The 20,371-nt window shown below is 38.2% G+C and overlaps 1 protein-coding gene across 3 annotated transcripts in view; it reads left to right on the top strand.

Moving 5' to 3' along the window:
* MCPH1 (microcephalin 1) overlaps nt 1-20,371 on the top strand; it is a 270,845-nt gene that overhangs the window by 86,874 nt on the left and 163,600 nt on the right. For all 3 annotated transcript variants that reach the window (XR_013554978.2, XM_078445230.2, XM_078445231.2), the window contains 2 exons: nt 15,608-15,645; nt 17,946-18,108. Coding sequence is in view for 2 of the 3 variants with exons in the window: in XM_078445230.2 (XP_078301356.2) it covers nt 15,608-15,645; nt 17,946-18,108 (201 nt within the window). In the remaining variant the exon portion in view is untranslated. The remainder of the gene's footprint in view (nt 1-15,607; nt 15,646-17,945; nt 18,109-20,371) is intronic.

The following is a 20,371-nucleotide window of genomic DNA, read 5'->3' as shown; positions in this document are numbered from 1 at the left end:
GATTGGGAACATTGTTGTATGCAAGATGAAGGCCACCAGAAACAGTACGGTCAACATCTGTAGGCATAATGGCTAGCCCTGCCTTCAGAGAACAGTGGACATTATGTGTGATTATAAAAATGGAAGAACATAATCTTTACAGAAAAAAAAACAACCTTTCAGGTATAACAAAATAATCTGAAGATACACCATGGATATCCTAATTATGTAAATGGAGTAGACCAAGAATATGTCAGGATGGTCAAGTAAAAGAGATTTGCTGGGTCCAGAGTCGGACCTAAAAATCTGTGTGTTTATAACGCTTTACTCACACAAATGGAACCCGAGGAAGACTGAGTGTCGATTCTGATTTGACAAGTCTATTGACAACTCATCAATAGTAACGTATCACATTGACCTAATGACTTCTTTTTTTTTTTTTTTTTCCAACGTTTTTTATTTATTTTTGGGACAGAGAGAGACAGAGCATGAACGGGGGAGGGGCAGAGAGAGAGGGAGACACAGAATCGGAAACAGGCTCCAGGCTCCGAGCCATCAGCCCAGAGCCTGACGCGGGGCTCGAACTCACGGACCGCGAGATCGTGACCTGGCTGAAGTCGGACACCCAACCAACTGCGCCACCCAGGCGCCCCTGACCTAATGACTTCTAGCACATCTTCATGTGGTGGAAGAAAAAAATCTTTGTGATTTTCCAGGTGTATCTGGGAAATCTCAGACAGCTTTTGGATTTGATTTTGAGGAAGGCAAAATAATAAAAGCTGTCAGGAAATTTTGAGCACTTGATTAAGGTAGGACCGTAGGTTACTTAGAAACAATACTTGATTACTTACTTAATTGATCAAAGTGACAAGAAAAGATTTTACGAGTAAACACAGAAATCATGTAACTTTAAAATGCCTCACCTTTTTCTTAAATGACTTGATTTCTTAAATACACAAGGAAGCAATAAAGTCAACATAAACCATAGAAGGTGATTTTGGTAAAACACAGAATTTTTGTTATGTAAACAAGTTACACAGAAAAATGAATGAATGAATGAATAACACTTTACGTTTTATTTTATTTTTAAATGTTTATGTATGTATTTTGTGAGAGACAGAGAATGTGCATGCAAGTGGATGGGGGTGGGGGGAGGGGAGAGGGAGAAGGAGAGAGAGAGAGAGAGAGAGAGAGAATGAGAATATCCCAGGCAGGCTCTGCCCTGTCAGCCCAGAGCCCAGCGTGGGGCTCAAGCTCTAGAAGTATGTACACAGTTGTATTTCTTTAAAAGTATTGCTACTTAGTATAAACCACATATTAATTTTAACTTCTAACTAAAATAACTACTTTTTTTTTTTGAAGACATTTATTTATTTACTTACTGAGGGAGGGAGTGAAGAGTGCACGTGTGCGAATGAAGTGGGGGCAGGCAGAGGGAGGTGGGGGGAGAGAATCCCAAGCAGGATCCATGCTTAGCATAGAACCCAACACGGGTTCCATCTCACAATTGTGAGATCATGACCTGAGCCGAAATCAATAGTTAGACGCTTAACCGACAGCCACCCAGGTGTCCCAAAAAGTGACTAACTTATAAAATTAGTTACTAAAGTTATTTACTAAAGTAACCACTGGGAAAACTGGGGATGGGTAAATGTACAGCATCATACACCAGCATTTTTATGTATTTCATTGTCTCTGTAGCATATAAAAATAAGAATCAAAAGCATATAACCTTAAAATTATGCTTAGTTGTTAGAATTTCTGTATTCCTTTCTTACTGAGCAATGATTAATGAATATCCATTAATTAACTCAGTTTAGCATCAGATGAAGGTTTTAAGTTACCTAAATGTCTTGGATATTATCTTAAAGATTTAATAATGGTAAAACACAGTCGCTGTTAAAGTAAAACTTGTCAAAATAATGATTCATTTTGGTTAAATACAAATTTACATTTTTCATAATCTTAAACATCATGTAGAAAATAATGCTTACTCGATCACTAAGTCTGCATAAGATTAGGAGGACATGCACAAGAAGAATAAAAATGTACTATTTTACTATACTTCTGTCTGGTAACTCAGAGAAGAGATAGCTGTTTTTAATAAAGCAAAAATATTCAGCTAGCATCATTTGCCAGAGATTTACCAAAATATGTGAACTTGAATTCTTAAAACATTTGGATTTCTAGGAGAATAATTTTTATTTTAATTGTTGAAAATACTGGGAGTTCAATTTCCTTAATTTCTGGAGATTTTAGGAATATTCAATTGACAAGTCCTTCTTCCTAAGCCAGTCACAGTATAGCTTCCTTAAGAAATCTTATAATCTCATTTGGTAACACCATCTCATGATGCTTATGTCAAATGTGTGATAATGGCCTTTCTGAATGACATGTATATATGCATGGAGACTCAGGGCATTTAGTTTCAGTTATAGAATTCACTTGTGACGTGTTGGACTCTTGATTTCGGTTCGGGTCATGATCTCATGATCTCATGGTTTGTGAGTTTGAGCCCCGAGTTGGGCTCTGCATTGATAGCAGGGAGCCTGCTTGGGATTCGCCCTCTCCCTCTCCCTCTCGGCCCTTCCCTTGCATATGCTCTCTCTCTTTCTTTCCAAATAAATAAACAAAATTTTAAAATAAATAAGGGAAGCTAGCACTAGAAATCAAGTAAATACTCAGAATCAAAATCAAGTTCTCACTGTGGTGTCAAAAGTCTGGAGCACGGAATCAGGCGCTGGACTCACTGTTGGGTGCATAGATCACCGTCAGGAATGGTGCACAGGGGAAGAAGCAGGAACAATCCCATCTGAGCCAGACACCAAAACTGTGAAAAACGAAATGCACAAGACAATTAAAATCTTTGTATTGAGGGACACTCAGTCGGCTAAGCATCCGACTCCTGATTTTGGCTCAGGTCATGATCTCACGGTTCATGGGATCGAGCCCCATGTTGGGTTCTGTGCTGACGGTGGGGAATCTGCTTGGGATTCTCTCTCTCCCTCTTTCTTTGCCCCTCTCCCACGTGCATGTGTCCATTCTCTCTCTCTCTCAAAATAAATAAATAAACATTTAGAAAGATATTTGTATTCAGACTGTTGTTGTAGGGGCTATCTTCATTAATGACAGTGTCACAAAGAAGAGGAAGGGGCCCAGGGTTTTACACGTGCAGGTGAACTGGGGAGCCATTAGCAAGTCTTATGGTCATCATAATGAGGATGGCAAGGTTCTTATTTGAGTCTCTGAGGAAGAGTTGTGGTGCATCCTCGTTAAAAAACAAAATTCAGCTGAGTAATATTGAAGATCTGATGGGCTTTCCTGAATCCAGCAGCATCTGGCAAGAAGATGGGAGCCACCAAGGAGTTGAACAAAATGGAAAGTTTTTATAAGAAGGATTGTAGGGCAAAGAAGTTACTGGCAAAACAAAAGAAACAATTGCTTCAGGCAAGATCACCTTCTGCAGATAACCTTCTCCCTTCCAGATATGGAGAAGGCTCACCAGCAGATTACCTCACCCATGCTGGTCAGAAAATTCCTGACAGATGGTTAACACTGCATTTCTGGGGGAGGTTGAAACTGCTGTTAGGTTGAGTATTATTAGTGTGGTTTGGTGATTTGGCCTGACGCAAGTGATGCCATTTTGGGCCTGTGGTCTTCTTTTTAACAGCCCCGTCTTGTAGCATGAGAGAGAAGGGTGGTCCTTTGTGTTATGCTTTTTTCATAACACAAAAGGGTGGGAAGATTTTTTAACCTGTGCTCTGTGTTCTGGGGCACAGGGCACAGGTGAAGTTCAACTTTGTCCTGGGGAATCAACTTGTCATAGAATAGGGATGCATCTTACAGGACGGGTAAATGCAGGTCTCAGTTGTAAAGAATCGTTAGATAATTTTTCAACACTGAATGTGGTTGGTTCTAATAAACGTTAGCTGGTCTTTTCCAATGATGGTAAACAAAGGCTTACTGATTCTCATTAGATTTGTACACCGAGAATATCACCTTCCATAGAGACTTGATGGTGGGGGAGGGGGGTGGGGCAGGTTGGTGGAGCATCGGGTTACCATCATGGAAGAGAATATGGTGGCCGGACTTTCTCCCTGCTTTGATTACCATCGGCGCAACAAGGCACGTAGCCAAGGTTACATCAATAAATGGTTAGAGAAATGGTTTGTATTCTCACGAAATGACATACTGTGAAGGTTATAACTTACAGAACTGCTAGCATTAATAGTTACTTTCGACAGAATTATTAACCATGTGGCAACCTTGTGAGTACTTCATTATCTCATGTCTTAGACAAGACCCATGAGGTAAGGGCAGGCCAGGCGCCCTGTCAGGGATGGAGACAGCAGCAAGTGAGCTGCAGGAAGAGGTCCTGAATTACAGCTGATTCTATTTCTTGTACTTCACATACTCTTTTTGCATAATTGATTCTTAAAAAACATTCTATGGATTTTCCAGTAGTAGCCTTCTAAGAAGTTGAAAAATACCTGGCTTTCATATATCTGGATGCTTATTCAGCTCCACAGAACAAGAAAGACCTTATAAAGTACCTTGATTTGAGTTGTTCTCCTGCTGGTTCTTGTGTGCCTTGCCAGTTAGATATGGACCAGAATAGTATTTTAAAAATTTTATTATGGACACTTTTAAAGCATGGTATTATTTTGAGAGAGAGGGATTGAGTACATGCACAGGCATGCAAGTGGTGGGGGGGTAGGGAGAGAGCAAGAAGAGAATCCTAAGCAGGCTTCACTCTGTCAGTGCAGAGCTGGATGCAGGGGTCAATCTCACGAACCGAACCGTGAGATCAAGACCTGAGCTGAAACCAAGAGTCGCAAGCTTAACCAAATGAGCCACCCAGGCACCCCTGATCTCAACCAGTATTTACACGGGGGCAGCAAGAGTGTTTGTTGGCCTTCTGGGGGATGCTTTCTAAAATCTAGAACCACGATGGGGTGCCTGGATGGCTCAGTTGGTTAAGTGTCCGACTTCGGCCTAGGTCATGATCTTGCAATTTGTGAGTTTGAGCCCCATGTCGGGCTTTGTGCTGACAGCTTGGAGCCTGGAGCCTACTTCAGATTCTGTGTCTTGCTCTCTCTCTCTGCTCCTCCCCTGTTCATGCTCTGTCTCTGTCTCTCAAAAATAAATAAATGTTAAAAAAAAAAATTAAAAAAAATCTAGAACTACGTTATATTGAACAAATAAAATCAACTTCTCTCTGAATATTTTCATAAGTGATTTCAGATTGATCTTTGTTTCCCTCTGTTATTTGCTACCCCAAGGTTAAATACCAAGACAACTCTCCACCAAATTTTGTCCACAGTACCCATAAATTTAGGTGGATTTCTCTTCTTGATGTCCTTGATGTATCCTAAGGGCCTTGCTCTTTCAGGAAGAGACGTTCCACAGCATCTGTGAGGCTGGGACTCTAAGCCAATTCCAGGACAGTTTGCCCAGGAGGTCTTTGTGGGCATTGACTCCCTGCGTAAAGCCAGTCTTAGCTCCTTCACAGAGGCTAGCCAGACCTGACAGAGCATCATTGTCAAATATGACATTGTAGGCAAGGCCCGGTTTCATAACCAGGTTTTCCACTTATATTCTGGTAAGATGGAAAACATATTCTAAAACTGTATTGCCATGGAAAGCAAAGGGACTTAGTAGAAGGTTCCAAATTTTGAGGCAATCTTTGAAAATCAGGCATTATTTTATTACAGTTTGCAAAAGCATTGCCTACTATATTCTTCTGAATTACAGATAGCTTAAGAAGGAAGGGAAGGGGCTTCTTTATTCATAAAACAGAACATTAAAGCAGTATCAACAATATTCTAAGTCACCAAGCATACTAAGTTTCTCTCATCCACTCATTTAGTCCTAGGTAGTTAGTTCTGTTCTGTGGGACCTTGAGTTTGCCTCTTAAAAGCTGTCTGCTGTTGACCACACAGAGGTCTGGGAATCCTGACTAGCCTGATAGTCTGATCTGAGAGCTAACTAAGCAACATCGTGATGTCATGAGAAGCCCGTTTATTCTGTGAAGCATCAGTAGTTGAATTACTTGGTATCTTCTTTTTCCATAGGGTTCTGAGAAGTTCTGTGTTGGGGTCTCAAGTTCTGCCACTAACTTATTACAGAGCCATTCAGTGAGCATCAGGGGAAAACAAAACTATGTGTAGGCTTAAAATTGCTGATGTTGAGTTATTGCTCATAATTTTCAAATGTGAAGAGTCTGATGTGATGTAAGAGTAATGTTACTGACAGGAAAATCTGGTTGTTTTATGGCAAGTGAAACAAAATAATAAAATGATTACCAAAAAATTAAGCAAAATTTCTTTAAGGAAAGCGACTAAACCAATTTTCAAAGAAGTCAGTAAGTATTATCTTTGCTGTAAAAAATATTAAAAAGGGCATTTATTTGTGAAAGTGATGCAGGCAGGCCCGGTCGAAGGACCCAGAGGGGGTCCCACAGGACCAGCCAGGAGGGTCCCCGCTGCACACAGGATAGAAATCAAACGCAAGCCAGCAGAAGGTGAGAGCAGACTTTATGGACCGTAGAGAGAGAATGCAGATACAGACACAGTGTCTGGAAGACTCAGAAAAGGAATGGGGAGGAGATCTCGTCCTTGCTTGAAGTCTGGGATTTCTGTTGAGGATGCTGGTCTGGGGTGCGTGTCCTCTCAGACATCCAGGAACTGGTTAGAACAAAGTGTAGTATAATGTTCCTGAGACACAGTAAATACACTAAGAACATGCCAGAATTATCAAGAGATTTAGTAAGCCTGAATTAGGTCCTGGACATCTATATTTTTATTTAGAGAATATATCATAGATAAGTCTGCATCCCCAATTGAAAGCCATTGGTCTACAAGATGCTAGATTTAAGTTACAGAAACAAGACCCTCACCAAATTAGCAATTTTTTTTAATGTTTTTATTTATTTTTGAGACAGAGAGAGAGCATGAGCAGGGGAGGGGCAGAGAGAGAGGGAGACACAGAATCTGAAACAGGCTCCAGGCTTTGAGCTGTCAGCACAGAGCCCGACGCGGGGCCCGAACTCACAGACTGCGAGATCATGACCTGAGCTGAAATCGGACACTTAACTGACTGAGCCACCCAGGCACCCCCAAATTAGCAATTTAATAACAAATTACAACACTGTACAATTGTCTGATAGCAGCATAGTAGAGACTAGAATACCCCGAATAGAAGAAAACTCAACACGGACAACCATCTGGCCAGTGTTTTCCCTGAAGGTAAAAACATTATGGACAATAAGGCCAATAACTAGTATCAAAGATTTTCTCCAAAGCCTATGATTTCTGAAATATTTTTATGTGTAGCATTGTACCTATTAAATATTCACCTAGACAGGCTGAGTGGCCCTTCTGATTTCACATGGATCATTAAAACAGTGACACAATAAACCTGATTACCCCCCAGTTCTCTTATAAGAAAAAAACATATTTTCTTGATTTCCAGGGATTCTTTGAGAAATCTCAAGGATAGTTTTAGGTGCAAATGATATCCTTAAAGTTTTATTTTTATATATTTAAGATCCAAGGCAAAAATCAAAAAAGTTACCGGACGAGGTTCACACAAATGTTTAAGATAGGATCATGAGTGCTCGAGAACCAATACCAGATAAGTTATTTAATCTAAGTGATAAGAAAACACTTAAAAATAAGCATAGACTGTAACCTAAGTGAGCAAACTTTATTTTATTAATCACTGGCATCAAACAGTCAACATGAAAGGGAGACAGTTACTCTGTTACAACACACTCTTTGCTCTCTAATTAGGCAGATTATGTGGAAAATTAAGACTGAATATTCACATTGCATAGGCAAAGGGTTAATCAGTAACCAAAAAACAGCCTGTCGACATCAGGCATGATTGACTAAAATTGTAACACATTTTGGGCTTTCCTTCAGGCCCAAGTATTATAAACTAAAGCAAGTTAAGTGAACTTTCCAAGTTTCGTTCTTCAATATGCCTTTTCTTATCCTGTGGCAGACTGACACATTAAGCACAGAGTTGTGTTCATGTGGTCACAGCAATTTAATAGTAACACTGAGATGCTATTTCTGTTAACAGGCAATGCGTTCTTGCTATCTTTAAGTACATCAATAAATATTGTTAAAGCTTTTCAGTTTCAATTTCTATGAGGTTAAATATCGATAGCCATAATCCACATAAACAAAGGCTCTTTGGGTTCCTCAGTAAACCCCAGCAGTATAAAGTATATAAACTATATAATAGTGTAAAGGAGTCCAGAGACCATAAAACTTGAAAACCACTGCTTTAAGAGATATAAAATTACTTCTTTTTTTTTTTTTTTTGAAAAACAGGCATATGCACGATTGTATTCCTTTGTCAGTATTACTTAGGGTAAACTTAACCATTCATATTAATTATATTTTTTTAGCCAAAGTAACCAAATTCTATTTCATAGAAAACTGGGGAGAGTAACTGAGAAATGTCCATCTCACCCAGGCATGTTAGCAGACCAGCAAGGCATCGATTACACCATCCTACCACTGTGTCTCCTTTACACCCTTTTAAAGTTGCAAAAATGAACAAGTTCATTGGCACGACCCAAAGACAGAGCTTCTGTATAACATAAAAAAATAAGCAAAGATAAATAAAAAATTAGAACTACATATAGTAATCAGTATTTCAGTATTCTCTTATAAATTACTGAGTTCTCCAACAATTTTTAAATTAATATCTGCCCAAGGTTTATGTTAACCTAATATTAAAAGATAAACTGAAGCACCTTAAAATTTTTAAGAGGTTATTTGAGCAAAATTTGATTTGAATCAGGCACTGCCAAACTGGAGGTGGTTAGGGGTTCTCCCCTGCCATAAGCTAGGGAAAATACTTATAGAGAAGAGGTGGAATCAAAGCAAGAAAATTATTCCATTGGCTGTAGGTTAAGCGGTTGTCTTATATGGGAAAACTTAGTTGGCTCTTCCGGATTGGTTGTTCTTAGGTTTTGATTTCTTAGCCTTAAGGCATTTATAGGCTCCCATTCTGGTTTGCTTATGTAGGTTACTAAAGCTTTAAAGCCACCTTAGTCTAATGGCCTCCTTGTTTAATTAATTTAACACTAAAGATCCTGGAAATTATCTTCATGCTGACATATTACTAAACACGATTAGTATTGATGTAAAAAGCTTGTTAGAATAATGATTTGTCACAAATTTAGTTTTTATAATCTTAAGCATTATATAGGAGTAATCTTATTTTATCTGACCAATAAACCTAAGTCTAGGAAAAATAAACCCAAGTAGAATAAAATGTATGTTTATATTATACTTAACATGGATGATTCAGATAAGACATAACTGTTTTCATTAAGTGAAACTTATTAAACTAATATTAATTTCCAAACATATTAACTGTGTGAATTTGAATTCTTAAAATATTTGAGTTAGTTATAATTTCAGCCACTGGTCAAGAATAAAGACAGAAATACTAAAACCTGTCTAGATTTCAAAGAGCTATTCTCCTTCCTTGTGGGAATGAAAGTCTTAATTGATTTTTAGCTCCAAAATGGGCAAATAAGCAAAGACTAATAAACCCAGTGCTCTATGGTCTCTTACCAAAAAAGAATACATCTCTATAATCCATTCATTAATTTATATAGAACACTAAGTAGTCAGACCATAAAACGAAATTCCTAAACATTGCTTCCACCAATGGAGAATAATACATCCCTTAATGAAACAAAACAAAACAAAACAAAAGCTAGTAGAGAGGAAAATTGAAATTAGAGAAACAGAGAGTCAGCAAAGTTCTGTTGCCACTTGGCATTCAGCTTTGGAAGCCAATAATAAATGTTCCTGGACTTAAAAGCTTCCTGTGGAGTATTCTCCGGTGATGAAGATTAGCTACTTCTGTCAGATGAATCTATTGGGCATCTTGGTGGAAAACCTGCATAACTGTTAAAAGATATCTTCTTAAAGGTACATCATAACTTTCTCACAGAAAATGAATATGTGTTAAAGATTTTATTTAACTCATTAGTTAATGATGAGACAGGAAAGTTGTTTTATCCTCTTTGGAGGAGAATCCACAGAACGGACGTGCTAATGGACCATAAGGAGTGCTGACGTGGCTTTGTTAACAGATCCAAAGTGGCTTTGTCAGGAGTGGGAGAGGGAAGTCAATTGAGCATCCACTGGAGGGACTTTGCATTTCTACAGATAAGAATATTTGCATCACTATCAATTTTATACAACTAATAGAGTTGTAAAATAGCTCAAAGACCATGAAAGGCATAAGCCCCATAGAAGCAGATAACCCTGAAGGGTGTGTGTGCTGAACAACTCATAGGTAGGTGTCCCCTAAAGATACCCGGTAATCTTTTGTTCCATTTTAAAGTATTTCACAGGGTTTTTCCTCCAGCCTTGATTCTGCAACTAACTCTTTTTACTTTATCATATATTTCTCCACCCATTAACCATCTTATTTTGTTATTCATCTTTAAAGAAGTTGCAGATACCAATCCATATTGTTATTTAAGGAGCTTCCTTAAAAGCTTTCCTTAAATCAAGGGAATTATATTGGATATATTTCCTAATACCTAATTTGTAGGAACAGATAAGTAAATATGCTTAATGATAACATTGCTGCATTTCAGGCCAGAACCATTTGTCACACCAACCTGAACATGTGCTGTCTGTCATGGCACTTGTGTGATCATTGTACCCGAGGGAGAGCTTGTCTCTTGTAGGTTCTGTGGCTGGACTGTGTAAATGAACCTTTCATCCTCTAGATTCCATATCACATATCTACAAGTCAGTTTTTTGTGGGGTTTTTTTGTTTGTTTTGTTTTGTTTTGTTTTTTTTTTTTGCCTTCTGTGTATTTTTTTCTCTGCACTTAGACTTTTATTCTGGGGTTTGAGTTTCTTTATATACAACTGTTTTTCTCCCTTGGCTGAGGATGAAAGGTACTGTCAGGCTTATGGTTGACTTAACTGTCCAACCTTCCTTCACTCAGACTTAATAGGGGTCATGTCCATGATTTTCCCTTTTTGAGTGGTATTAATAGAATAGATTAATAGATTATATTCATATATTCATGTGTATGAAGTATGTGTGTACTTACTTCCCATTTTATATTCATCTATTTATAATAAATAGTAAACTAGTATTATTTTGAGTGCTTACTGTCCACTAGTCACTGTTCAAGTTACTGGGGGATTTTAGCTGGGAGATGATTTAAGTAGCTTTCACGGTAATCCATGTGAGATGATGGAATATTTCAAGTGGGGTAGATGTATCCATGTTCTGATACATGTGCACGGTTGAGTTGATGGGATGAATCAATGGATTGGATGTGGGGTGTGAGAAAATAATGATGAATGAGCGATGATAAAAATGTTCTTAACTTGAGCAGGAGTAGAAATAGCATTAAACCAACGAAGCTATAGAAGAAGTGGGCTTGGGAGAGAAGATCGGTAATTTAATTGTTTTCTTCTATTGTGAGAGAAAATATATAATATAAAATTTGCCTTTTTAACCTGTTTAAGTGTACAGTTCAGTGACTGTGTTCAGTGTTGTGCAGTCAACATCACTGTCTATTTCCAAAACATTTTCTTCACTTCAGAATAAAACTCTGAACTCATGAAGCAATAACTTCCCATTCCCTCCCACCCCCCGGCCTCTGGTAACCTCTGTTCTACTTTGTGTCTCGACTAAGTTACCTATTCTAGATATTTTATATAAGTAGAATCATACAATATTTGTCTTTTATGTCTGACTTTTTTTCAATTAGTGTAATGTTTTCAAGAGTCATGATATAGTATGTATCAGAACTTCAGTACTTTTTATGGCTGAATAATAATTTGCACCGCGTGTAACACCAAATTAACTTTATCCATTCATCGATTGTTGAGCACATAGGCTATACCCACCTTTTGGCTGTTGTGAATAATGTTATATTGACAATTCTCACACAAGCATCTGAGTCCATGTTTTCAATTCTTTTTGGTATATACCTAGGAGTAAATTTGTTGATTGTATGGTAATTCTGTGTTTAACTTTTTGGAGAACCACCGAACTGTTTTCCACAATAGTGGCATCACTTTTTGTCAGCTTTAGTTATTTTTCATGTTTTGTTTTTTTTTTAATTGTAGCCAACCTAGTTAGGCAGGAAGGGGTATCTCACTGAGGGGTATCTCATTTTGTTTTGGATTTCCCTAATTAGTGATGTGGAACATCTTTCCATGTGCTCATTGTCCATTTGCTTTTCTTCTTTAGAAGAAATGTCTATTCACGTTATTTGCCCATTTTTAAAATGAGTTGTTTGTCCTTTTATTTGCTGAGTTGTAGGAGTTCTTTATATATTCTGGATATCAAACCCTTGTCAGATACAGGATTGGCAGATTTTTTTTCTCCTACCTGTGAGTTATATTTTCATTCTCTTAATAGTGTTTTTTGATGCATAAAAGTTTTAAATTTTGATGAAGTCCAATTTATTTTTTTCATTTTGCCTGTGATTTTGGTGCCGTATTTAAGGAACTATTGCCAAATCCAGTGTCATGAAGATTTCCCTTGTTTTCTTCTAAGAGGTTTTTTTTTTTTTTTTTTTTTTTTTATAGCTTTAGCTCTTAAATTTAGGTTTTTGATCCATTTTGAGTTAATTTTTGTATGTGGTATAAGGTAAAGGTCCAGAGGCGCCTGGGTGGCTCAGTTAGTTAAGCGTCCGACTTCAGCTCAGGTCATGATATCATGGTGTGTGGATTCGAGCCCCGCATCGGGTGCTGACAGCTTAGAGCTTAGAGCCTGCTTCAGATTCTGTGTCTCCCTCTCTCTCTCTCCTCCCTACCCCACTCATGCTATGTATCACTCCTTTTTAAAAAATAAATAAACATTAAAAAAATTTTTTAAAAAATAAGGCGAAGGTCCAACATCATTCTTTTGTATGTGGCCATCTAGTTCTCTCAGCACCGTTTGTTGAAGAGACTGTTCTTTACATATGAATGGTCTTGCCACCTTTGTCAAAAATCACTTGACCTTAATGGTACCTGGTTGAGCATCCGACTTCAGCTCTGGTCATGATCTCATGGTTCATGGGTTCAGACCCCGTGTCAGGCTCTGTGCTGACAGCTCAGAGCCTGGAGCCTGCTTTGAAGTCTGTGTCTCCCTCTCTCTCTCTCTCTCTCTCTCTCTCTCTCTCTGCCCCTTCCCTGCTTGCATTCTGTCTCTCTCTCTCTCTCTCTCTCCTAAAAATAAACAAACATTAAAAAAAATTTTTTTAAATCGTTTGACCTTAGATGTTTAAGTTATTTCTTGACTATCAGTTCTGTATCCATATGTTCTCATGTCAATACCATACAGTTTTGATTACTGTAGTTTTGTAGTAAGTTTTGAAATTGTGAAGTGTTGGGCTTCTAGCTTTGTGTTTCTTTTTCCAGATTGTTTGGGCTATTTGGATTTTCTTGGAGTTCCATATAAACTTTGGGATGTTTTTCCATTTTTACAAAGTGTTAAGTCTACTTTAGATAGTCTTGTCATCTTATAATATTAGTCTTCCTGTGCAGGAACACAGGATGTCTTTCTGTGTATTTAGGTCTTTTGAAATTTCTTTCATCAATGTTTTTTTAAATTTTCACTGTACATTTTTTTTGTGTCTCTTTTATTAACTTTATTCCCAAGTATTTTATTCTTTTGGATGCTATTATCAATGAAATTGTTTCTTAATTTCCTTTTCTTAGTGCTCATTATCCATATATAAAAATACAACTGATTTTTGCACACTGATTTTTTTATAGTACATCTTTGCTGGATTCATTTATGAGTTCTCACAGTTTTTCTGGGTTCTTTAGAGCTTTCCTCATATAAGATTATCTCATTTATGAATAGAAATAGCTTTATTTCTTTTCCGATTTGGATGTCTTTTATTTTATTTCATTTTTGTTGCCTAATTGCCTGGCTGGAACGATACCTTAATTTTGGACATGTTAAATCTGAGATCCTTGTTAGACCTCCAGATGAACTTCCTTCCCATGTAGGCGGTAGAATATTTGAGTCTGGGCATCAGGGAATAGTTCTGTGCTAGAGATACGGTATTGGGAACCGCCAGCATGCAGCTAGTATGTAAAACCCTGAGGCTGTACGAAAGATCGCCTGGAGAATGAGTGCAGGTAAAGAAGGGCAAAGCCATGGGGAGGAAGCCTCGCATTGTAAAAGTCAGGAGGATTTCCTTTTCCCTTCCCCTTCGTTCCTTGGGATACTTGCCCCCACAGATGACACTCTCCTGGCATCGCTTGGATGGTTCTACAGAAGAAAGTAGATGCCGTGGAAGGGGCGCTTCTTGGATTTTATTGGTGCTGGTCACATCACTACGCCTGCGTAGTTTTCATTCAAGGCTAACACTGAAGATCGTGATTAGGTTTCAGCCAGAATCTCCCTTGGTGATCAGAGACACCCACAGAGAGGCTTCTGAGTCTCCAGACTCAGCCCACAAAGTTGTGCTACAGTGGTTCCCTTTGTATCCCAAACAGATGAGAGTTACAATAGACTGTTCTGCAAGGGTAACTGAAAAGAGATTGCAGTCATCTCTGAGTTAGCACGTCTGCCACATCTCTGAGTTCTCCATCGAGTATCTTTGTGATCCGGGTTATCTCTTCATTCTCCTTCCTCCACCTTCCCCAGATATACCCATACAGTACAGGCCCCTTTGACTCCATGGTGTGTGTCCACATGGGGTCCTCTGAATGCCTCTTGTTCTTTCTCCTCGTTTATTCGCCTGGTCCCTCAAGACACAGTACGTGTACAATGGTTAGTTCATGGTTACAATACATAGTGGGTTGCGTTTGAAATACATCAGTTACAAAAATGTATAAATAATGTGAGTTCATTTTTGTTTTTTTTGAAAAATTATATGTACACACCCTCCCACGGAAAGAACATTTGGCAGAATATATACCCAATTATTAAACAATAGTCATTTTTCTCACTGGTGGAATTACTGGGGAATTTATGTTTCTAATGATATATTTCCAAAGCGTTGAATATGTTATATTTTGCTGTCAGCATGCTTTTCTTATGTAAATAAAAAAAGTATTTAAAAACTCATTAAAAAAAAAAAACTTTACACTTCCAGTTAATAGCAGATGCTGACCCATAAATAAGCGATGCCTTTTTATCTGAGCTTCTCTTTGCAAGAGGTTAAAGGATTTGATTGACCAGCGCAACAGGAACATAAGTGTTATTGTGTGTGTACCACCTAGGCAAGGAAAAATGGCTCTTCGGCCTGTGAAAAATGCCTTTCTTACTCTCGCCCTCCTTGCACGTCTATAAGCAGGATGGCATCTTTGGTGGTCTGCCAGCTAACTAGTAGAATGGACTTCTGGAGGGAAGCCTTTTTCCCCCTCTCCTTTTCTACCTCATGCCCTGGATTATTTTGGATTGATTTAGGGATAAGTAACTGACTTTCTATCTCTTGTGCTGCCTTTTTTTTTTTTTCCAGGAATATAAAGTTTTTTTCTTTTGATATATGCTTAAATGTTTATTTTTAAGTGATGTAACTTTTTCAAAAAATGTATTAAAGTTAATTTCTGTGGGAAAAAATGTTTTTTACATTTCTGACTGTTTTTTGTTCCTTCTCTTTTGAAATCTCTAGCCAACAAGAACATTAGTCATGACAAGCATGCCATCTGAGTAAGTACTCCTTGTTTTGATAACTTTCTACTCAATGTAAAATTTTGGATTTTTCTTTCGTATTCTGTGATGCTATGCTTGTAACACAGCTCGTAGCGTTGCACTATGTTGCTTTTACTCTATATAATTGACATTGGCATAAGAAGAACCCTGGAAATAAGAGACTATGAACAGTTTAGCAGTGAAGACTTTTGGAGTTGTTTAGATAGCATTAAGAGGTATTACAGTATTTTGCTTTTCTTCTTGCTTGCTTCATATCTACGGGCTCTGTGTGTCCACGACTTTTACCCCATGAAAGTTCAGTAAATGGAGCATCGCTCGCTGACTCCTTCACAGTTCTTAAAGAAACACTTTGGTGGGAAGCTCTCTACCACTATATTAAAGCCGCTATCTGCACATTTTGTGAAAAGAGTTAATAGCTTGTTGGCACGCTCTTATCGTCTTCCTTAAACATGTAACACAATATATAGCACATCCAACAAAAATATAGCACCATATTCTTTGTAGCAGATTTTTGAATTCCTGTCTAAAGGGGAAAACCATAGGTTTTGTTTTGTTTTTGTTTTTTTTTATCAGTCATAGGTTTTAAGGTTTGAAGACATTCATCAAAATATTGGGACATTTCAATGAAAAGTTGCCTGCAAAAAAGTGCATGCTTGCAATACTTTCTGTTGCAGGGTCCTTTTCCTACCCATGGTATGTGAAATTAAAAGGACTGATTGTTCAAACACCGTACATTAGCTACTGGAAAAAGAGCACAGTCAACAATGTTGGTTAATCTCTTATGAAGTATACTGAACATTCTACGTAGTCTAATACGGGAGTGAAAATTGAGAATGGTAGGTGTAGTATTTTTAAAAGTCTGTAGTTTTGCTCCCAGGATAAAACATACTAGTAAATAATCATTTTCTCAATCAAAGTTTTGAAAATGAAAGTTTTCATTCAGGCCATATTCTCTTTTTATTCCCCCCCACCCCCCACATATACTTCGTGTCTGAAGCTAAGAGCAAAACCTAGACGTTCTGATACCACACTGATTAGCCATGTCTCGAAGAGACACTTGTTGTTGATTAACACATCCAGCAAAGAGCTGGCAGCTACTAGACTCGGAATAAGGAAAATCATCAATATGCAGAAATGATGGGTTCTGGGGAGCATATCATTTAGACCGTTTCACTTCTTTATTGCTTTTGTTTTCTTTGTCCCAGTAAGCACAGATTCTCTGGTTGAAGTGGTGATAGGGCCTGGGCCTTGGCCCATTCATGTTTTCTGCCCTAGGGATCTCTGAGAATTTAAACTGTGCTACGGTTCAGCCCTTTCATTTCACATGTAAAGAAATGGGTCTTGCGCATTGACATCCTCGAGACGACTAGAGATAAACTCAGAGGCACCTTGGAGTAGACAGGGTGCTGGTAGAGGCGGTCTGTGCAAGCATGTGCAACAGCAGCCTCTTTTCCTTCATAACAATCTTTGGAGACGAGAGAAATTTATCTCTTAACTCACTGTGTACGTCATAGTGTGGCTCAGAATGCCCTTCGTGTCCTTTGTATTTCACTGGGGATTTCCAAAACTTGCTGGGAGGGATAGGGGAGAGCAATGTGTCACAAGCAAAGGCTTTAGAAAGGTGGTCATAAAGGAAAGACAGGGAGAATGGTGAGCAATTTGGTGAGGAAATTAGAGGGGAAGAATATGTATTTTTCTAAAGGTGCTTGAGGCACTCGTGGAATGACAGACCAGAAGACAAACAATGATGGGCTCTGAAACAATAAGGAGACTCTGCCAAATTTGCCCTAAGATTTGATCTGATAATGTAATAAGAAGGGCCCTTTTCTCCCTCATACTTAGAAAAAAAAAAAAAAAACTGTATGTGTGAATTCAGACAAATGTTAAATATCAAATAAAATCAGCAGGTGATACGCTCGGTCCTGACCGTGCGTGGATTGGTTCACATCTGTCCAAGAAGGAAGTGTGGTGTGGTAGGAAAAGCAGAGGCTGGTTTGTGATGCTGGCAGCTTCCCTGGCGTTGGGCACGGGGGTGGGTGGGGAGCTTCTTATATCTTGGGGCCGTTTTCTCAGCTGTTCAAATAGATAGTTGTAGTTGAGAGCTGAAGTTTTTGAATTTCCCCAAATGTTAAGTCATTGACCGTAAAGAAATTAACACAGGAGTTCCATGGCTGAGATCAGTGTAGAATTTTAGCTTTCTAGTTCTTAGAAATTACGATTCAGTCTTACCACCTTATTGTTCATATGTAGGAAACTTAGTCATTTTGTTGATTTTTTTTTTCCCTCCTGTTTAACAGAACACAGAACATCGTCATCCAGGTTGTGAACACATTGAAGGGCTTTTCACTTGCCCAGGAAGTGTGTGAAACTACTACCCATGTGCTCGCTGGCAAGCCTCTGCGCACTCTGAATGTGCTGCTGGGAATTGCCCGTGGCTGCTGGGTTCTCTCTTATGAGTGGGTAAGCATTTGTGTGAACAAATGTTGGACGTACGTATGTTACAACAGAAGGTGTTTTGATAGATGCAATCTCCCCAAGATGGTGACACCAGATCACTAGATTTTCACTTGGCTAATTTGCACACTTTCCTATGAGCAGTAGACACCGTGTTCCTGTTGTGTCCCTGAACCCTCTCTCCCTTTGGGTCTCCACCTTCAGCCACTGCTGATCGCCCGGCAGCAGGCGTGTGGACCGAGAGCAGAAGAGTGGCTGTCCAGATACAGACTTCAGCCACTGGCAGAAATAAGATTAGAACAGGCTTGGAATGAAAACACAAAATGCGTGTTCTCACAGTCAAATGAACTTTCTTCTGTGTTTGACCAAGAAATAATGTGACCTATGTTAGTGATGGTTTAAAAAGCCAAAAGAATTCAGTGATTGTTTTTACAGATGGATTTACTTAGGATGAAACATGTTCATTTAATCCCATTTGGATATGTTTTATCTTACGCATATCTATCTGTAACACTACTTGCCCTTATTTCTGTGCATTAAAGGTAGATTGTTTTTTTAATCATTGTTTTCTTTATTCATAGAAATTGAGATTGTTTGTTACTCTTTCTATTTTTACTTTGGTCCTCAACCTATGGTCACTCCAAAGCACTGACGTCTGATGAGAGTACAGTCATTTGTGACTTGTGTTACTACTATATTGCATCTGCTACATATCCACCCTCCTTCCTCTTCCCCCTAACAGTGTATTATATTAATACTGTGTTAATTTAAACCGGTAGAATTGTAATACACAAACAAGCTACAGATGGATTTTTAAGAACGGCTCTGGTCTTTTTCCGGGGTCATGACTTAACCCTGCAGCTTTCTGGTCCAAGACGTTTGTGACATTAGCACTTAAATTCATGAAGTAGAAAAGTTTGAAATTCTATCCCCCCAACACAAAAGTACTATTTTCATTGGTGACAGTTGGTGACTACCATACTTTATGTGTTTGTACTGATCCACATTTATTTGTAAGAAATATCATTTATAACTTCAGCTTCCATGAATGAATACCCTGCCTTCTTTTCATCAATTCACAATGTTTCTGTATCTTTATCAGTTAGCTCTTCCTTCCCTCATGTCTCAGAGGAAAAAATGTTCTTTATCATTTATGAGGATATACATCTGTGCCTGATTCTGTACCCGACCTATTCTTCTGGGACTCTGAGCAGAGAAGTCAGACATGAGAATCAGCATTTACTGTTGCCATGCGTAAAGACCAACTCCCTAGCTGCCTCCATGTTTATGCTCAATGTACTGCCAATATTCTCCCCCTAATAATACATAGAAACAGAGCCAGATGCAAATTTAACATATGGTTACTATATGTGGGATTAACCACTACACGTTAGAAAGGCAGGAAGTCGAATGTGTTATTTGGTGAACTTCCAGTGCTCAGGCAGAACTGGGCCACTTGGTCACATGAGTGAATGAATGAAGTACAAGTGCAATCAGGTAAGAAAATCAAATAAAATACATTTAGATTAGAATGGAAGAAATGGCACTGTGTCTGTTCGTAGACACTGTGATTGTCCATGTAGACAATCCCAAGAAATCTGCAAAAAAACTCTTAGAACATATTACCAGGATACAAAGATGTAATCATACAGGGTCAACATTGAAATACTCAAATATAATCTAACATAAAAATATCTGCAGGGTCTGTATGCTGAAAACTATAAAACACGGGTTTAAAACAATCTATGAACTAACAAAGGGAGAGACATACTATGTTCATGGATTGGAAGACTCAGTGTGGTTAAAATGTCGTTCTTCCCCAAAACAGTTTACAGATTCAACACATTCCCAATAAAATCTCAGAATAATTCTTTGAAAATAGAGACAAATTGATTATTTATGTATACACATGTATAGTTTAGAATCAGGATAAAAATCTTCATGACCCAGATTTAGGTGGAGAGTTCTCAGATGCAACATGAGAAGCATGATGTGTAAAAGGAAAAGTGATAAATGACACTTATTAAATGTAACAATTTATACTCTGTGAAGAACATTATAAGGAACCCAATATAAAACATTTCCATGTATCACCTGGTAAAAGACTTAATCAAAACTTTATAAAGAACTCTCAAATCTCAAAAATAAGAAACAACCCAAACAAAAAAATAGCCAAAGTCATTTTCAAAACAAATCTTTTATGTATTTATTTTGAAACAGAGTGCGCACAAGTTGAAGAGGGGCAGAGAGAGGGAGAGAAGCCCCCAAG

This window comes from Panthera onca, chromosome B1 (assembly GCF_046562875.1).
Source record: "Panthera onca isolate mPanOnc1 chromosome B1, mPanOnc1 haplotype 2, whole genome shotgun sequence".
Lineage (NCBI taxonomy): Eukaryota > Metazoa > Chordata > Mammalia > Carnivora > Felidae > Panthera > Panthera onca.
Note: the sequence above shows the minus strand (reverse complement) of the source record. Positions and strands in the feature narration are given on the sequence as shown.